General features: G+C 48.9%; 1 protein-coding gene across 1 annotated transcript in view; it reads right to left on the bottom strand.

Moving 5' to 3' along the window:
* PRKG2 (protein kinase cGMP-dependent 2) overlaps positions 1 to 17,862 on the bottom strand; it is a 37,145-nt gene extending 19,283 nt beyond the window's left edge. The window contains exons 1-6 of the mRNA XM_068167991.1: positions 17,351 to 17,862; positions 12,357 to 12,523; positions 11,088 to 11,201; positions 6,369 to 6,474; positions 2,858 to 2,921; positions 304 to 381 (exon numbers count right to left, since the gene is read on the bottom strand). Of these exons, the coding sequence (XP_068024092.1) occupies positions 304 to 381; positions 2,858 to 2,921; positions 6,369 to 6,474; positions 11,088 to 11,201; positions 12,357 to 12,523; positions 17,351 to 17,862 (1,041 nt within the window). The remainder of the gene's footprint in view (positions 1 to 303; positions 382 to 2,857; positions 2,922 to 6,368; positions 6,475 to 11,087; positions 11,202 to 12,356; positions 12,524 to 17,350) is intronic.
* Positions 17,863 to 19,973: the final 2,111 nt, after the last annotated feature.

Here is a 19,973-nt window from a genome sequence, read left to right as displayed (position 1 = left end):
ACACAGAAGCAAATCTCATTGATTAAAAAAAAAGCAGGCTTTGTACCTCTGCTACAGCTTCAAGACAGACTTTAATTACATTATCATTTGAACAGCATAACCCAGGCTCACTGTGAATGAAAATGAGGCTACCTCAGTGTCTGAAATGCTGCTTCAGGCTTTCACCACAGCACTGGGAAACTGAAGAGCATCCTCAGAAACCCTCTGGAGAGATTTCACTGAAAGCCCACACCCCTCAAGGCAGCTTCTGAAATCCAGGTGTTTGCATCTGCTCCTTTCTGAGGGAGGTTTAGCAAACCTTACCTTTCCTTTAGCTATTATAAAGAAGGTGTTTCCTTCTTCTCCTTCCCGGATAACATAATCTCCCTTGTCATAGTATTCCTGTTGGGGGGGAGGAGGAAGAGAGAGAAATATTGTCCACTGTATTGGAACATTCTGATTTCCATGCAGAGTTCTAAAGGGATCTGCAAGTCCCATTGATGTTCAACCTCCTGTCTCCTGCATATGTTGCACCCCATGATAACAGGCAAGCATTCCACTTGGCCAACCTGCCCCATGTCCTAAAGCAGCAGCATGTTAGCTGGTTTATAGACAAAATATACTAACATTGCTATCATCCTTATGAAGCAGGGGAAAAGGAGGGAAAAGTATTGAAAACTCTTAAGAGTTCTAAATCAAAACACAAACAGATGAAGGCAGAGCAACTGACATCCTTTACCTGGCCCTGAGCAAAGCCTTCGACACTGTCCCGCACCACAGCCTGGTCTCCAAGCTGGTGCAGGATGGGTTCCATGGATGGACCATTCAGTGGACACAGAACTGGCTTGATGGCCACATCCAAAGGGTGGTTGTCAATGGGTCCATGTCCAAGTGGAGGCCAGTGACAAGTGGAGTGCCTCAGGGATCATTACTGGGACCAGTCATGTTTAACATCTTTGTTGGTGCCATGGACAGTGGCATTGAGGCAGCCCCAGCAGGTTTGCTGATGACACCAAGCTGTGTGGTGCAGCAGACAGGCAGGAGGGAAGGGATCCATCCAGAGGGACCTGGACAGGCTGGAGAGCTGGGCCCATGACAGCCTCAGCAGGTTCAACAAGACCAAATCCAAGGTCCCTCATCCGGGTCAGGGCAATCCCAAGGACTGATATAGACTGGGCAGGGACTGGCTTGAGAGCAGCCTTAAGTAAAGGCCTTGGGGGTGCTGGTGGAGAAGCTCAACAGGAGCCAGCAGGGAGCACTTGCAGCCCAGAGAGCCAGTCACATCCTGGGCTGCAGCAAGAGAAGCACAGCCAGCAGGTGGAGGGAGTCAATTCTCTCCCTCAGCTCTGGTGAGACCCCACCTGGAGTTCTGTGTCCAGTTCTGGAGCCTCTATTACAAGATGGATCAGGAGGTGCTGGAAGGTGTTCAGAGAAGTGCCATGAGGAGGAGCAGAGGGCTGGAGCTGCTCTGCTCTGAGGACAGACTGAAGGAGTTGGGGTTGTTCAGTCTGGAGAAGAGAAGGCTCCCAGGAGACCTTCTTGTGGCCTTCCAGAATCTGAAGGGGGCCACAAGAAAGCTGGGGAGGGACTTTTGAGGGTGTCAGGGAGTGATAGGACTGGGGGGAATAGAACAGAAATAGAAATGGGGAGATTGAGATTGGCTGTGAGGAAGAAGTTGTTCCCCATGAGAGTGGTGAGACACTGGAACAGGTTGCCCAGGGAGGTGGTAGAGGCCCCATCCCTGGAGGTTTTTAAGGCCAGGCTGGATGTGGCTCTGAGTAACCTGCTCTAGTGTGAGGTGTCCCTGCCCATGGCAGGGGGGTTGGAGCTGGCTGATCCTTGAGGTCCCTTCCAGCCCTGACAATTCTGTGATTCTATGATTCTAAAAATCTGATTTCCCAAAGCAGTTTTGGGCTTGAGCCCTCAGTGGGAATGCCTGAATCACCCACTGCAAGCTACCATAGCAAAGACTTCTCTGTCCTGCTAAGGAACCCTGCCTTCATCACCTGATCACACAATAACAGAATGGCAGGGGTTAGAAGGGACCTCTGGAGATCTAATCCAACCCCTCTGCTAACACAGGCTTACCTAGATCAGGTTGCACAGGAATGTGTCCAGCTGGGTTTTGAAATTCACCTTAGAAGGAGACTCCACAACTTCTCTAGGCAGAGAGGCACCAGAAGTGGAGGCAGTGCTGCAGGTGGGTTCTGAGCAGAGCAGAGGGGCAGAATCCCCTCCTTGTGCTGCTGCTCTCCCTGCTCTGGCTGCAGCTCAGCACACAGAATCCCCTCCCTGTGCTGCTGCTCTCCCTGCAGCTCAGCACACAGAATCCCCTCCCTGTGCTGCTGTTCTCCCTGCAGCTCAGCACACAGAATCCCCTCCCTGTGCTGCTGCTCTCCCTGCAGCTCAGCACACAGAATCCCCTCCCTGTGCTGCTGCTCTCCCTGCAGCTCAGCACACAGAATCCCCTCCCTGTGCTGCTGCTCTCCCTGCAGCTCAGCACACAGAATCCCCTCCCTGTGCTGCTGCTCTCCCTGCTCTGGCTGCAGCTCAGCACACAGAATCCCCTCCCTGTGCTGCTGCTCTTCCTGCTCTGGCTGCAGCTCAGCACACAGAATCCCCTCCCTGTGCTGCTGCTCTCCCTGCTCTGGCTGCAGCTCAGCACTCAGAATCCCCTCCTTGTGCTGCTGCTCTCCCTGCTCTGGCTGCAGCTCAGCACACAGCTGCCTGCTGGGCTGCCAGGGACCAGTGCTGGCTCCTGGGGAGTTTGTCACCACCTGACAGCCCCAAGGCCTTCTCCTCCAGGCTGCTCTTGAGCCATATTCTTCTTTTCAAAAGCTCACTGAATACTATTTAGACAAACTTAACAGCCTCTTACCACCTCCAGACAGTCCATGATCTTGGTTAGTTTATCTTCAGGTAAGTTTTTCAGCAGGGACACACTTCCAGAGCACAGACATGCAAAAGAAAACAAAGGCCCAAAAGCAGAGCAGTTATCATTAACACTTCTTTTACCATGGCCTCTTCTCATCCATGCCATCTGGTACAGCCACATTTTACACCTAGCTAGATCTTAATGCCATCCAAAACACAGAAGGCACAACAGAATGTGAATGTGGAAGGGCTAAGTATTCTCATTTGGGTTCATTGTGGGTAAACAGAACTCTCACAGCTTGCAACTTCAAGGGTAAATCAAGGTGGCACTTCAGGAGGGGGAAAAATACTCTAGGGCACAAGGACTGATTTCCAAATGAACTCACACACAACCCATTAATTGCAAGCCCAAGACATTGCAGTAATCCAATAATGTGTTTTCAAAGGTACTGCAGAGAGTGTAAAACCAGACAAACAGAATCACAGAACTGTCAGGGTTGTAAGGGACCTCAAGGATCAGCCAGCTCCAAACCCCTGCCATGGGCAGGGACACCTCACACAGCAGGTTGCTCAGAGCCACCTCCAGCCTGGCTGCAAAAACCTCCAGGGATGAGGCTTCTACCATCCCCCTGGGCAATCTGTGCCAGTCTCTCACCAAAGGTTACAACTTCAGGACTACCTGCACAACTACCAAGAGAATCCAACTAGAGTGATGACTTAGTGAACTGGCTGGTAACAATGAAAAACAAAACCCCTTTTCCCATTATCAGAACTCAGGACTGTGAGGAAATGGTGGAGTCACCATCATTGGAGGTGTTCAGGAGGAGACTTGACGGGGTGCTTGGTGCCATGGGTTAGTTGTTTAGGTAGTGTTGGATTGGTTGATAGGTTGGACATGATGATCTTGAAGGTCTCTTCCAACCTGGTCTATTCCATTCCATTCCATTCCATTCCATTCCATTCCATTCCATTCCATTCTATTCCATTCTATTCCATTCCATTCTATTCCATTCCAATTCCATTCTATTCCATTCCATTCTATTCCATTCCATTCCAATTCCATTCCATTCCATTCCATTCTATTCTATTCCATTCTATTCCATTCCATTCTATTCCATTCCAATTCCATTCTATTCCATTCCATTCCATTCCATTCTATTCCATTCCATCCCATTCCATTCCATCCCATCCCATCCCATTCTAAATCACAGAGCTCTCCAGCTACTCAAGCTCAGCAAAGAAGTATCTGTAGAAATCAAAGGTGGAGATGGATGCAAAAACCACACAAGACTGCCCAGGGATGGCAAAGCTTGAGACACAAAGCCATGACAGAATGGTCATTCTCTGTTAAAGAAAGAAAAATACTCAATCACCACAACTCTCAGTGTCCCCTGCAGGACAGACAATTATTCTATTCTCTGCACAGCTCCAAGTAATTTATGTGGGGATTAGTTCATAAATTAAGAGAGAAGTGCAGCTTTCTCATTTAAACCTCCAGGCAGCAAATCCTCCTTCTAGTTGCAGGATGCACAGAATACAGAATTAAGCAGGTTGGAAAAGACCTTCAAGATCATCAGAGTCCAACCTCTCACCCAACACCATCTCATCAACTAAACCATGGCACCAAGAGCCTCAGCCAGGCTCTTCTTAAACACCTCCAGGGATGGTGACTCCACCACCTCCCTGGGCAGCACATTCCAAAGGCCAATCTCTCTTTCTGGGAAGAGTTTCTTCCTAACATCCAGCCTAAACCTCCCCTGGAGCAGCTTGAGACTGTGTCCTCTTGTTCTGCCACATGTAGTTCAGTCTAGTTTTTTTAATCCATTGTTTTAACTTCCAGACATGTAAACTTCATAGAGTCATACCAGACCAGGTTGGAAGGGACCTCAAGGATCATCTAAGTCCAACCTTTCAGGGTAAGAAGATAGTTTAAAGGAGGTGGCCCAGCACTCTGTCAAGCTGGGCCTTTGGAGCACCTCTGATATGAGGATAGGCTGAGGCAGCTGGGGATGTTCAGCCTGAAGAAGAGAAGGCTCCAGGGAGACCTAATAGCAGCCTGCCAGTACCTGAAGGGGGCTACAGGAAGGATGGAGAGAGGCTGTTTGCAAAGGCCTGCAAGGATAGGATAAGGGGCAATGGCTTTAAGCTGGAGAAGATTTAGATTGGATATCGGGAAGAAGTTCTGCACCATGAGGATGCTGGAACAGTCTCACAGTATCACTTAGGTTGGAAAGGACCTTGAGGATCATCGAGTCCAACGTATCAACACAGACCCCATGACTAGACCATGGCACCAAGTGCCACATCCAATCTCCTCTTGAACACCTCCAGGGATGGGGACTCCACCACCTCCCTGGGCAACCCGTTCCAATGACAAACAACTCGCTCGGTGAAGAACTTTCTCCTCACCTCGAGTCTAAACCTCCTCTGGCGCAGCTTGAGACTGTGTCCTCTTGTTCTGGTGCTGCTTGCCTGGGAGAAGAGACCAACCCCTTCCCGGCTACAACCACCTCTCAGGTAGTTGTAGATGGCAATGAGGTCACCCCTGAGCCTCCCCTTCTCCAGGCTAAACAACCCCAGCTCCCTCAGCCTCTCCTCACAGGGCTGTGCTCAAGGCCTCTCCCCAGCCTTGTTGCCCTTCTCTGGACACCTTCAAGTGTTTCGATGTCCTTCTTAAACTGAGGGGCCCAGAACTGGACACAGGACTCAAGGTGTGGCCTAACCAAAGCAGAGTCCAGGGGCACAATGACTTCCCTGCTCCTGCTGGCCACACTATTCCTAATACAGGCCAGGATGCCATTGGCCCTCCTGGCCACCTGGGCACACTGCTGGCTCATATTCAGGTGGCTGTCGATCAGCACCCCCAGGTCCCTCTCTGTTTGGGAGCTCTCAGCCACTCCGACCCCAGCCTGTAGCTCTGCATGGGATTGCCGTAGCCAAAGTGCAGCCCCTGGCACTTGGACTTGTTGAATGCCATCCCATTGGACTCTGCCCATCTGTCCAGTCGGTCGAGGTCCCTCTGCAGAGCCTTTCTACCCTCTAACTGACTAACATCTGCCCCTAAACACTGCAAGAGGTTGCCCAGGGAGGTGGTTGAGGCCCCATCCCTGGAGAGATTCAAGGTGAGGCTCAACAGGGCTCTGGGCAACCTGATCCAGTTGAGGATGTCCCTGCTGACCGTGGGGAGGTCAGACTGGATGAGCTCTGGAGGTCCCTTCCAGCCCAGACTATTCTATGTTTGTATTCTATGAGTCTATACATTTCTGCCATTACTTAAAAACATTCAAGCAGCCACTGCTGTTTCCTAATGTAAGGCAGCATAAAACCAACCAAAGTGAGAAAACTTATGTTGTGAAGCCTACAAACACCACCAGGAGAGGTAAGCAGTCAAGTTTTGGAGACCCTCTGCACGGAGAGTGCCTCTTTCTGTCTGTCTAAGGCAGGCACAGTACTGTTGTGCCCCTTAGGAAGCAGAGCCCAAAGCAGTGCTAGAAACAGAAGTGGATGACATTTACCTTCTGAGGAAATTTCTGTATTGCTCTTGTTTTGTCTGTGCTGTCACCCTCATGATGTTCTGGAACACTTCTCTGTCCAGTGCCCACGTCTTAACGTCGGTGATTGCTTGAAGAAAGCCCAAAAGCAACAACAAAAGTCAGCATTTCCCCAATGATTTGATGGCAGCTCTTACAGTGCCAGGCCATCTTGCAAGGCAGATGAGCTCTTTCCAAATGCCCAAGGCCAAAGTGCCCAGCACCTACTGCAAGCAGACAGCTGAAGAAATTCAGCTGCCATGTTTAACAATGCTCACTCAAGTAAGGCAAATATCTCCCAGTGCTTCCTCCACACAGCACTTGTCATGTAACTCCACAGGGGGAGCAACCTTGAAAAGCCAGCCCCCTACAGTGAGCAGAGAGGAGAAGGCTGAGAGGGGATCTGATCAATGCCTATAAATATCTGAAGGCTGGGGGGCAGGAAGGAAGGGACAGGGATAGGCTCTGCTCACTTGTGCCCTGGGATAGGACAAGGGGCAATGGATGGAAAACTACAGCACAGGAGGTTCCACCTCAACAGGAGGAAGAACTTCTTTACTGTAAGGGTGACAGAGCCCTGGAACATGCTGCCCAGAGAGGTTGTGGAGCCTCTTCCTGTGGAGCCTTTCCAGCCCTGTCTGGATGTGTTTCTCTGTGATCTGTGCTGGATTCTATGGTCCTGCTCTTATGGGGGGGGTGGGGTGTTGGACTGGAAGACCTCCAGAGGTCCCTTCCACCCTCTTAACATCCTGTGAGCCTGGGATTTAATTCTGTGATTTCCATACAGCAGACACTTTGAAGGGAACAAAGAATAATCCAAGCATGAATGATTCTCTTTTAAAAGCTATTCACAACATTAATACAATAAGCAGACACAGAATCCTGCATCAGTGATGGAAACCACCAAGAGGTCTCTGTGCAATGATTGCACACTGCAAACTAAGGTGATCCTATTGAACTGCATCTCTTTTCTTCAGCAGATGCTGCACCATTTTGAGCAGTTTTCTTTCTGTGAGAGGAAAAGTGTGGGGGGGGGAAATGTCTTCTCTGGTATCAAGGAAAGCTCCTGAGAAAATAAAACAGAGCAATTGACTTCCTCAGCTGATGATGAATCCTTCCCACAGGAAAGAAAATGGCCAGGTTTATCTTTCTTTGTACTCAACCCCCCTCCCCTATGCACATACACTCTTTAACTGTCAGTTATCAAAAGAGCTACCAAAATAGCTCCAGCTCTATCCCTGGGAGCAGGGAGAACAGAGGTATTGCTTTGGCTTTGTTTTCCCTCCTAAAGAATGCCTCTTGGCTTCATTTGCATGGATAAAACATGCCCAGCATCCATGCTATGAGGAATGCACCTTACAGAATTGTCAGGGTTGGAAGGGACCTCAAGGCTTACCCAGCTCCAACCCCACCACCACCACCACCTGCCATGGGCTGACACTAGATCAGGCTGCCCAGCACCTTCACTCCATAAAGCAATCCTATAGCCAGGAAGAAAAGCTCAAAGCTGAGCTAGAGCAATTCAGAAACAAAGGAGCAAATCTTGTTCTCACTTTCCAGTGCAGCTGCTGCTGGGTAGCAGGAGCCACTGAAATGCTGAATGTCTGGCTGAAGTCCTTCCCTTGTCGGGTTTCAAAGGCTGCAAGGAAATGCTGTCTCCAGGCCCAGCATCAATTATGAATCATGCTGAGTTCTGCTCTTGTGCATCCCCTCCTCCACTACAAGAAACACAGGGGAAGCTACTTGGGGGAGGGCTGGGTTTCTGCAGTGATTGCAAGTATTCAAACACTCTTTCCTGGCCATAATTGGACAATTCTTGTCCTACCTCATAACCAATTAACCTTAACAAAGGTCTGAAGCAGCAGGACATTCTACTATGCAGAAACACTACTTTGAAATGCTAATACTATACAGCAAGGAAAAAAAGTAGGAAACATATTGGAGGAGAACAGCCTGAGAGTAAGGAAAATAATTACATTATTGATGCAGTTCTGTTTATCAGGCAGCACCAAAAACAGATTACACATAATAACTTCCATCTGCACAGCCAGCAATGATTAAGTGCTTAAACTGGGTGCAGGAAGAAAAGGCAGAAGCTTTTGAAGTGAACCCCTGGCTTTATTCCCCTTGCTCCTTTTTAAGTCAAGATGAACTCTTCCTACCTAGTGGTGGTTACACAGTCCTCCAGATTTAGGCTGGAACAGAGATTTGCCTTCAGACCCAAGTAAGATTTATGGAATGGTGGAGAGGGGGAAAAATAAGGAATTAAATCATATTTGGTCACTCCCTGGTCTGCCACAGAAAAATTAAGTCAGGTTAGAAAAGGAATGAAGCCATGGATAAATCACAGAATCGATGTTGGGGCTGGAAGGGACCTTCAGAGATCATCCAGTCCAACCCCCCTGCCAGAGCAGGATCACCTAGAGCAGGTCACACAGGAACACAACCAGGTGGGTCTTGAATATCTCCAGAGAGGGACATTCCACAACCCCCCTGGGCAACCTGTTTCAGTGTTCTGTCACTCTCACAGTGAAAAAAATGTTCCTCCTGTTTCCATGGAACTTCCTATGCCTCAACTTCCACCACTGCCCCTTGGGCTGGCATTGGGCAGAACCTGGCTCCAGCCTCTGGGCTCTCACCCTGTACCTCTTTATGAACATGAATGAGGTCACCTCTCAGTCTCCTCTCCAAGCTACAGAGCCCTCAGCTCCCTCAGACTCTCCTCCTAAGGAAGATGTGCCACTCCCTTCATCATCTTCGTGGCTCTGTGCTGGACTCTCTCAAGCAGTTCCCTAAGGTCCTTCTTGAACTGAGGCACCCAGAACTGGACACAATACTCCAGATGTGGCCTCACCAGGGCAGAGCAGAGCAGGAGGGGAACCTCTATCAACCTACTAACCACAGCCCTTCTAATGCACCCCAGAATGACATTGGCCTTCCTGGCCACAGAAGCACATTGCTCAGTCTCCTACAGGAACAGAGGTATTTGCATCAGAGCAACACTTAACAACTCCATCCTGGTCAGCTTCTCAACACAAAGGAAGAGCCAGCACTTGCCTCAGAGAAGCAGCACATCTCACCTGCAAGTTTCATCTCACCCACTACTACCTTTGAGATCAAACTCAAACCTGCTGAGTGCCAATTGCAAAGGCCAGGTGCAAATGGATCTTGGCAAGATTCAGTAACTTCACAATACAGAACTCAAAGAGATGCAGAGCCAATTAATTTCTGTGTGTTTCCCCTGGAACCAGGCTTTTATCTGCTCTATGAACAATGCCAGGGATTGAATAGATTTTTCCAAGTCATTGCAATTTCATCCTCAGGGTTGGTTGGTTTTGATACAAGAATATAACAGCCAAACACCATTACTACTACTACAGTATTCAACTGGGGGAGATGGAGCCAAGCTAGAGGAGGGGAGATATAGATTAGATATTAAGGAAGAAGTTCTTCCCCATGAGGGTGGTGAGATACTGGCACAGGTTGCCCAGGGAGGTGGTAGAAGCCTCATCCCTGGAGGTTTTTAAGGCCAGGCTGGATGTGGCTCTGAGCAACCTGCTCTAGTGTGAGGTGTTTCAGCCCATGGGGTTGGAATTAGATGATCCTTGAGTTCCCTTCCAACCCTGACAATCCTCTGATTCTGTGATTAAAAGGTAATCCTTCCCCATTCTGGTACACCCCTGGCTAACCAGCATACTTTGAAGATGCCTAATTGTTTATCAAAGCTCATGGTAGAGATGGAATTCCATTCCATTGGAAGAGTTGCCCAGAGAAGTGGTTGAGGCCACATCCCTGGAGATGCTCAAGGTGGGGCTCAACAGGGCTCTGGGTGACCTGATCTAGTTGAGGATGTCCCTGCTCAGTGAAGAGGGCTTGGACTAGATGACCTTCAGAGGTCCTTTCCAACTTTGGTGATTCTGTGATTGTCAAGCAGAAAGGACTCAAGGAAGGAAATGTGCTTACTACAGACAATCAGAACAAGCAGATTTCCACTAAATACAGAATTAACCAGGTTGGAAAAGTCCTTTGAGATCTAGTCCAACCTATCACCCAGCACCATCTCATCAACTAAACCATAGCACTCAGTGCCTCATCCAGGCTTGTTTCAAAAACTTCCAGTGATGGTGACTCCACCACCTCCCTGGGCAGCACATTCCAATGGCCAATCTCTCTTGCTGGGAAGAGCTTCCTCCTCACCTGCAGCCTCAACCTCCCCTGGCACAGCTTGAGACTGTGTCCTCTTGTTCTGGTGCTGGGGGCCTGATAGAAGAGACCAACCCCCACCTGGCTACAACCTCCCTGCAGGGAGTTGGAGAGAGCAAGAAGGTCTCCCCTGAGCCTCTTCTTCTCCAGGCTAAGCAACCCCAGCTCCCTCAGCCTCTCCTCACAGGGCTGTGCCTCAGACCCTTCCCCAGCTTTGTTGCCCTTCTCTGGACACCTTCCAGCATCTCAACATCTTTCCTAAACTGAGGAGCCCAGAACTGGACACAGGACTCAAGCTGTGGCCTAACCACTGCTGAGCACAGGGCAGAATGACTTCCCTGCTCCTGCTGGCCACACTCTTCCTGATGCAGGCCAGCATGCCATTGGCCTTCTTGGCCACAAATGAAATGAAAGCTTCAAGGGCAATCTGGATCTGTGAGGGACCTCACAAACATACAGAGCTTCACTTTCAGCACTGCTGTGACAACAAACCCCAGGTACCTTTCACCGAAGCTGTCCGTGTGCAGTTGTATAGAATGGCCAACTCCCCAAATGCTGTCCACACAGGGATTGAGGAGAGGAGCTTGTTCTGCTGAAAGACTTCCAGATTGCCCTCTGTCAAAAGCCAGCAGGAGAACAGGCATTAATACTGAGCTCAACTGCACAGAGGGAAGGGGAAAAAACACCTCAATATTATATAGATATAGATATTATAATATATATAAGACCTTCTTGTGGCCTCCCAGTATCTTCAGGGTGCTGCTTGGAGTTCATCTTGGTGCTTCTGGGCTGTGGTTTGGGTTTTTTGGTTGGTTGGGGTTGTTTTTTTACACCACACCCCCCCCCAGAAAAAAACAAGCAGAGGTTGGGGTGGTTGTTTGAAACCCTCTTAAGATTTGAGAACAATAAACTCCAATCTCTCCCTTTGCCAAGCAGAGGAAGATGTTCTAATCCCTACTGTGGGATCCCTAATGTTCTAACCCCTCCTGTGGGATCCCTAATGTTCTAATCCCTACTGTGGGATCCCTAATGTTCTAATCCCTAATGTTCTAATCCCTCCTGTGGGATCCCTAATGTTCTAATCCCTCCTGTGGGATCCCTAATGTTCTAACCCCTCCTGTGGGATCCCTGATGTTCTAACCCCTACTGTGGGATCCCTGATGTTCTAACCCCTCCTGTGGGATCCCTAATGTTCTAACCCCTCCTGTAGGATCCCTAATGTTCTAACCCCTCCTGTGGGATCCTTTATGTTCTAACCCCTCCTGTGGGATCCCTAATGTTCTAACCCCTCCTGTGGGATCCCTGATGTTCTAACCCCTACTGTGGGATCCCTAATGTACTAACCCCTCCTGTGGGATCCCTAATGTTCTAACCCCTAATGTGTTCCAACCCCTAATTTCTAATGTGGAAAAGCAAGTTCATTTCAGAAGTGACTTCACCAGGGAGTAGTTTTCTGTATTTCAAACTCCACCTACTCTTCCTCTGGAGGGGGTTAAAAAGGGTTGGCAGAATGTGCAACAGGAAGGCTCTCTGCTGGCCTCGAGGCTTTCAGAAGTGGAAGGGCATCAAACCAAGGCTGGGGTTTCTAAGGTGGTTTTTGCTGCTTTCCCTCTGCTAGAGGTCACAGGGAATGCTTGCATTGCTCAAGCAGTGCCAGCACAAATGCCTGAAGAGCACCAAACCTCACCACTGTTGTTTCCTGCAAGGCTTTCTGCATTGCTTCCCTGCTTCTTGCACCTGTTTCTTGAGGGGGGAGTAAACAACACTTACCTTTGAGCACAAAAATGTGGTTGCCTGGCTCTCCCTGCCTGATGACATAGCTCCCTTGCTGGAAACTCCTTTCATACATGCATTCCACCATGTCTCTGATCTGGTGAGGCTCCAGTCTCTTCAGGAACTGATTTTTGTTCAGGGCATCTGTGATAAGCTTCTTCTCACTGGGTTTAAATAACAGTAAAAAAAAACCAACCAACAAACAAAGCTTTACAAAGGCAGCCTGGCTGGGGTGTAACACTCACAAGGTATTCATTCCCCTGGAGATGTTTCCTCATTTAAAACTCACATAGGATCACAGAACTGTCAGGGTTGGAAGGCACCTCAAGGCTCAGCCTGTTCCAACCCCTCTGCCATGGGCAGGGACACCTCACACCACAGCAGGTTACTCACAGCCACATCCAGCCTGGCTGCAAAAACCTCCAAGATGAGGCTGCCACCACCTCCCTGGGCAACCTGTGCCAGGCTCTCACCACCCTCATGGTCAACAACTTCTTCCTAACATCCATTCTGAATCTACTCATGTATAGTTTTGCTCCATCCCCCCCAGTCCTATCACTACCTGACACCCTCCAAAGTCCCTCCCCAGCTTTCTTGGAGCCCCCTGCAGATACTGGAAGGCCACAAGAAGGTCTCCTCAGAGCCTTCTCTTCTCCAGACTGAACAACCCCAACTCTCTTATTCTGTCCTCACAGCAGAGCAGCTCCAGCCCTCTGATCATCCTTGTGGCCCTTCTCTGGACACCTTCCAGCACCTTCAGATCCTTCCTGTAACAGGGGCTCCAGAACTGGATTCATGGCCAGTACCACTGACAGATGTAACAATCCCTGCAGATGACAGCAAGCTGGGTGGCTGTATAGATCTGCTAGAGGGTAGGGAAGCTTTTAAACAGGATCTGGATAGGTGAGACCCATGGGCTAAGGCCAATGGTATGAAGTTCAACAAGGCTAAGAGCCTGCACCCAGGTCACTATAGCCCCAGGGTAAGCTGCAGACCAGGGGATGTGTGGTTGGAATGCTGTAACTCTGAGAGGGACCTGGGGGTGCTGGTTGACAGCTGACTGACATTGACCCAGCAGTGCCCAGGTGACCAAGAAAGCCAGTGGTATCCTGGCTTGGATTAGAAACAGCATGGGCAGCAGGGAAAGGAGGTGACCATCCCCCTGTGCTCAGCACTGGGGAAGCCACACCTCGAGTGCTGTGTTCAGCTCTGGGCCCCTCAATCCAGCAAGGATGTTGAGGGGCTGGACCATGTCCAGAGAAGGGCCTGGAGCACCTGGCCTGCAGGGAGCATCTGAAGGAGCTGGGGGTGCTCAGGCTGGAGAAGAGAAGGCTGAGAGGAGACCACATTGCTCTCTACAGCTCCCTGAAGGGAGGTTGGAGCAAGGAGTGGGCAGCCTCTTCTCCTTGGTGTCAGGTGACAGGACTGGAGGAAATGGTTCCAAGCTGCCCCAGGGGATGCTCAGGCTGGATGTTAGGAAATATTTCTTCACTGAAAGGGTTCTCAAACACTGGAATGGTCTGCCCAGGGCAGTGGTGAAGTTACCATCCCTGTTGGTGTTCAAGCCAGCAGGTCGAGGGAGGTGATTTTCCCCCTCTCCTCCACACTGGTGATACCCCACCTGGAGTACTGCCTCCAGTTCTGGAGCCCAAATCACCTCTCTGGGCAACCTGTTCCAGTGTTCCACTACCCTCATAGCAAAGAACTTGTTCCTAACATCCAATCTAAATCTGCTCTTCTCTACTTTGAAACCACTGCCCCTTGTCCTGTCCCTGCAGGCCTTTGTAAACAGTCTCTCCCCATCCTTCCTGTAGGCTCCCTTAAGGTATTGGAAGGCTGCTATTTAGGACACCTTAATGGCTTCTGATTGACTTCTGTATGTTATGAGCCAAAGAGTGCCTTGAAACCCTGCCAGAAATGATGGTAATTAACCAACTGCTGCATTTTTGTGCAGCTTTTATGGCTCCACTGGGTAGTTCCCCTTCACTGCTGAAAATGAAAAGACAATTCTGCATTTAAGCCCTCATACTCCTGATGTGCACAGAGAAGGCCTTCCTGTATCTGAAGGGGGAGGGACTGCTCAGGATCTCAGGGAGTGATAGGACTAGGGGGAATGGAATGAAGCTGGAGGTGGGGAGATTCAGGCTGGAGGGGAGGAGGAAGTTCTTCCCCATGAGAGTGGTGAAGCCCTGGGATGGGTTGTCCAGGGAGGTGGTTGGGGCCCTGTCCCTGGAGGTGTTTAAGCCCAGGCTGGATGAGGTTCTGGGCAGCCTGCTCTAGTGTGGGGTGTTCCTGCCCATGGCAGGGGGGTTGGAACTGGATGACTCTTGTGGTCCCTTCCAACCCTGACTGATACTATGATACTAAGGGAGCTGCACAAGAAAATAAACACCCTAACAGCTTTCTGAGGCCTTTGCAGCCCACTCTTGCTTGTATTCATCCAACAATGCAAGGCTAGCATCGAAACATGCTGTGGGGAAATCTCCTGAGGAAAATCCAGTTAAGGCAAGTAAGCAGATTTACAATGTTAGTAACCACATAATGACTGGAGATAAGTGAAGGCAATGAGATGAGGCAAGAAAAAATTAAATCATGTAGCTATGGTGAGGATCTGTGCTGAGAAAGAGAGATCAAAGCTTAGCCCTGCTGCTTTCAGCAGGAGCTGTTAGAAGAGCAGCTCTAATTTTTGGGGGGGTGGGGGGGAGGTTGTTAAGAAGAACCTTGCTGATTTAATCCACCCTGGCCTGCACTATGCAGAAACTACTGCAGTGAAATACAGGAACAGCTGGTAAACTGGTGCTTAAAATGGGCAGTAAGGCTTTCAGAGCTATGGAACAGGAGGCCATGCTGCTTTCAGAGAGGGCATCTGCACTTGGTCAGATCAATCCAACCCTAGGTTTCTAATTAGCAATAATGAGAAATTATCAGTGTAATACTTAGCAGAACCCACCATGAAAGATGATTTTCCTTCTCATAGTTCTGATTTAGCTTCCTTCTCTTCCCCTCTCCCTATCATTATGGAATGGAATGGAATGGAATGGAATGGAATGGAATGGAATGGAATGGAATGGAATGGAATGGAATGGAATGGAATGGAATGGAATGGAATAGAATAGACCAGACCAGACCAGGTTGGAAGAGACCTTTGAGATCATCAAGTCCAACCTATCATCCAACACCATCTAATCAACTAAACCATGCAACCAAGCCATCCAGTCTTTCTAAACACTCCCAGTGATGGTGACTCCACCACCTCCCTGAGCAGCACATTCCCATGGCCAATCTCTCTTTCTATGAAGAACTTCTTCCTAACATCCAGCCTAAACCTCCCCTGGCACAGCTTGAGACTGTGTCCTCTTGTTCTGGTGCTGCTTGCCTGGGAGAAGAGACCAACCCCCACCTGGATACAACCTCCCTGCAGGGAGCTGTAGAGAGCAATAAGGTCTTCCCTGAGCCTCCTCTTCTCCAGGCTAAGCAACCCCAGCTCCCTCAGCCTCTCCTCACAGGGCTGTGCTCCAGACCCCTCACCAACTTTGTTGCCCTTCTCTGGACACCTTCCAGCAACTCAACATCTTTCCTAAACTGAGGGGCCCAAGTAAAAGAAACAGAAGTAGCATAACCATGGCTCAGGCTCTTGGATCAGTTGCTTGCTCATTCCATGGGCAGCCAGCACAGGATCTAAGAGGTTTTTCTCTCTGTGTCAGTCTCTTCAGCTTCTCCTAGACCTACCCCACTTTTATGAACTGGTGCTGGAAGTAACTAGATGCCCTGAAAGGAGAGAAGATGGGGAGTTTCCTTCTCTGGAGACACTCAGAAGTCACCCAGATGTGTTCCTGTGTGACCTGCTCTAGGTGATCCTGCTCTGGCAAGGTGGGGTTGGACTGGAAGAGCTTTTGAGGTCACTTCCAGCCCCTAATGTTCTGTCATTCTGTGACATTTAATCCTCTACTCGTGCCAGGCACTGTACTGATGGATACTGCTAAAAGACCTTTATAGCCTTTTTTGCACAGCTCCACACAACTCTTCTGCTGTTGTACTGCCTGTTCCCACTGCTAGTAGGATTTTTCTTCACTGTCTGGGGCCAGCCTTACTACAGTATTATAGTAATAGGACTGGGGGGAATGGAGCTAAACTAGAAGTGGGAAGATTCAGATTGGATGTTAGGAAGTTCCTCACCATGAGGGTGGTGAGAGACTGGCACAGGGTGCCCAGGGAGGTGGTGGAAGCCTCATCCCTGGAGGTTTTGAAGGCCAGGCTGGATGTGGCTCTGAGAAACCTGGTCTAGTGGGAGGTGCCCATGGCAGGGGGGTTGGAGCTGGCTGAGCCTTGAGGTCCCTTCCAACCTTGACAATTCTATGACTCTCTATACCATGTCAAGACTCTAAAATCTTCAGCCTAGAGTTACATTTTCAGATGCTCAAACTCCTGTTAAGGGGAAAAAAAAATGGTCTTTTTTTTTTGGCAACTGAGATAGATTTATCCTGCCAGCTTGAAAGTCAGCATGAGAAAACATCCACTCATATGGGGATAGATTGAGAACCACTGAGAGCTTCTATTACAGTCATTCATGCTGAGACAATCCAAACAGAGGTATGGCACTTAAATCTCTGCTAAATAAATAGCATTGAATTGTGCCATTTGTACCTGTTACAAATGCAGCTGGGGACTAGTAACACTCTGCACTCAATGCAGACCAAGCAGGTTCTGCTTAGCCTGCAGTGAAGATAAATCCCAAAGAGACTGCAAGAGTCTCCTCAGCTGATACAGAGAGACCACCCAGCTGAAGCCTGTGGGACAAAGATGCTGCTTGGATAAAGCTCAGTGCAAACTCAACCAGCATCTAGCTGCCACAGTGATAAAGCTTATACTTCAAAGATCTTTTTTTTGATGCTTTAATCTTGATTTATCATGAGGAGAAGAGCATCTCATTGTGATAAAAGTAATATCCCTGTAAGCATAGGACACACACACCCCTCCCCAAACGAGCTCACCTGGAATCCTTTCGGACTCTTGCCTTCTCAAAGGAAAATGCAGCTTGCCTGTTCCCATCATACAGCTGTGTTGTGGGCTCTGCAGAAACCCCTTCTTTGGCTCCCCTCCTCCTGTCAGCAGAGACCTGAAGCCTTGAAGCCACTTTAGATGGAGAAGGCTGAAGAGGCTGCTCTCCCTGAGTGCTAACAACATCCTGCAGCTTGTTCAACTGGATGCACTTGCTCTGAAGTTCCTTGGTGAGCTCTGCTATGACCTTAGTCTGCACTGCCAGCTGTTTCTGAAGCTCAGCCACGCAGCTCTGACTCTCTTGCAGCTCTTCATCTTTTCTCTTCAGCTCCTTTTCCAGCTCAAGCAGCCTGCTGCAAAGAACATCAACTTGCCCACTAACCATGTTGATGCCTAGATCTTGGTACTTCAAAAACTTACGGCTGCCAGCGCAGCCCAGGGAGAGGTTTCCTATGTGTCTGTCTGGCCGCCTCAGATGCTTGGGTTTCACTGATCCATTCCCCATCTTGTCCAGAGACCTAGGTGAGGAAATACATTTGCAACAATGAGAATAATTAAAAGAAAGAAAACAGAGAATCCTAGAATGGTCTGGATCTGAAGGGACCTCCAAAGGTCATCCAGTCCAACCCCCTTGGCAGTCAGCAGGGACATCCTCCACTAGATCAGGTTGCCCAGAGCCCTCTTGAGCTCCAATCTGAATATCTCCAGGGATGGGGCCTCAACCACCTCCCTGGGAAACCTGTTCCAGTGTTCCACTACCCTCATGGTGCAGAATTTGTTCCTAACATCCAATCTAAATCTGCTCTTCTCTAGTTTGATGCCATTGCCCCTTGTCCTACCACTGCAGGCCTTTGGAAACAGTCTCTCTCCATCCTTCCTGTAGCCCCTTCAGGTACTGGAAGGTTGTTGTTAGGTCATCTGGTTTCAGTATATTAAGTTTACAAATACCTTTCCTCTCTGCATTTAAAATCTTTTACACCCCAAAACCATAAACCACTTAACCCTGAGCACAAGTCATAGCCATAAGAACAACTCAGCAGCAACCTCCTTTCAGTCCTCAATCACCTGTCAGGGCAACCTGTTCCAGTGCTCAACCACCCTCACTGTAAAGAACTTTTTCACAGAATCACCAAGGTTGGAAGAGACCTCAAAAGATCATCAAGTCCAACCTGTCACCACAGACCTCAGGACTAAACCATGGCACCAAGTGCCACATTCAATCCCCTCCTGAACACCTCCAGGGATGAGGACTCCACCACCTCCCTGGGCAGCTCATTCCAATGGCTAACGACTCTCTCTGGGAAGAACTTTCTCCTCACCTCCAGCCTAAATTTCCCCTAGCACAGCTTGAGACTGTGTCCTCTTGTTCTGGTGCTGGGGGCCTGGCAGAAGAGACCAACCCCCTCCTGGCTACAACCACCCTTCTGGTAGTTGCAGACAGCAAGAAGGTCTCCCCTGAGCCTCCTCTTCTCCAGGCTCAACAACCCCAGCTCCCTCAACCTCTTCTCGTAGGGCTTGGGCTCGACATCCAAGCTAAATCCGCTCTCCTCTAATTGAAAACCACTCTGAAAACTCAAACAAAGAAGAAAAGAAATCCAAACCATGCTACAACATTATTTAATGTGCCCACAGCTCTGTCTAGCCTCACCTTGAACACCTCCAGAGAAATCATGGAATGGTAAGCAATTAATTTAGCATCCAATGGGCAGATGAACTTGAGATATACAACTGTGGTAACTATTGTCAATTGTTTTCATCTCTTCCAGTCCTGAAGGTCACAGGAGAAAAAAGGCAAACAGAAGAGGGAGGGAGGGAGGGAGGGAGGAAGGGAGGTAGGTAGGTTAATGGATACATAACAAAAGATCTGATGGTTACCACTTTTTTGTGAGCTGAAGAGATCAGCCTAGTGAAGACAAAACAACCAGCAGGAAGGGGGGAAAAAAGCAAAGCTTTGTGTTCTGCTGCTGAAGCAGGAGAAACCTCAGAAGGAAAAACAAGATAAAGTTGAGTCACTTCCCCATTAAGGAAGAATTATTGAATACACAGACTAATTTAACCAGTGGGTGCATATCTGCCTGGCATAAAGGATGTGTGGTTATTAACCACATGTATTAGGGACTTATTTATTTAACTCTTTAAAAGGTTATGACCATAAAGAACCAGTCACAAGGCATTGTTTTAGGGTGTCAGGTAATGGCAGGAAGAGGAAGAATAGAGCATAACTAAAAGTGGGGAGATTCAGACTGGATGTTAGGAAAAAGATCTTCCTCAGGAGGGTGGTGAAACACTGCAGCAGGTTGCCCAGGGAGGTGGTGGAAGCCTTTTCCCTGGAGGGTTTTAAGGCCAGGCTGGATGTGGCTCTGAGCAATCTGATGTAGTGTGTCCCTGCCCATGGCAGGGGGGTTGGAACTGGATGAGCCTTGAGGTCCCTTCAAATCCTGACAATTCTATGACTCTGTATTAGAATAGAATAGAATAGAATAGAATAGAATAGAATAGAATAGAATAGAATAGAATAGAATAGAATAGAATAGAATAGAATAGAATAGAATAGAATAGAATAGAATAGAATAGACCAGGCTGGAAGAGACCTTTGAGATCATCACGTCCAACGCA

This window comes from Melanerpes formicivorus, unplaced genomic scaffold (assembly GCF_026170545.1).
Source record: "Melanerpes formicivorus ecotype bairdi unplaced genomic scaffold, bMelFor1.0.p_v2 SCAF_129, whole genome shotgun sequence".
NCBI lineage: Eukaryota > Metazoa > Chordata > Aves > Piciformes > Picidae > Melanerpes > Melanerpes formicivorus.
The sequence above is the reverse complement of the archived record's forward strand: the minus strand, read 5'-3'. Positions and strand labels throughout refer to the sequence as shown.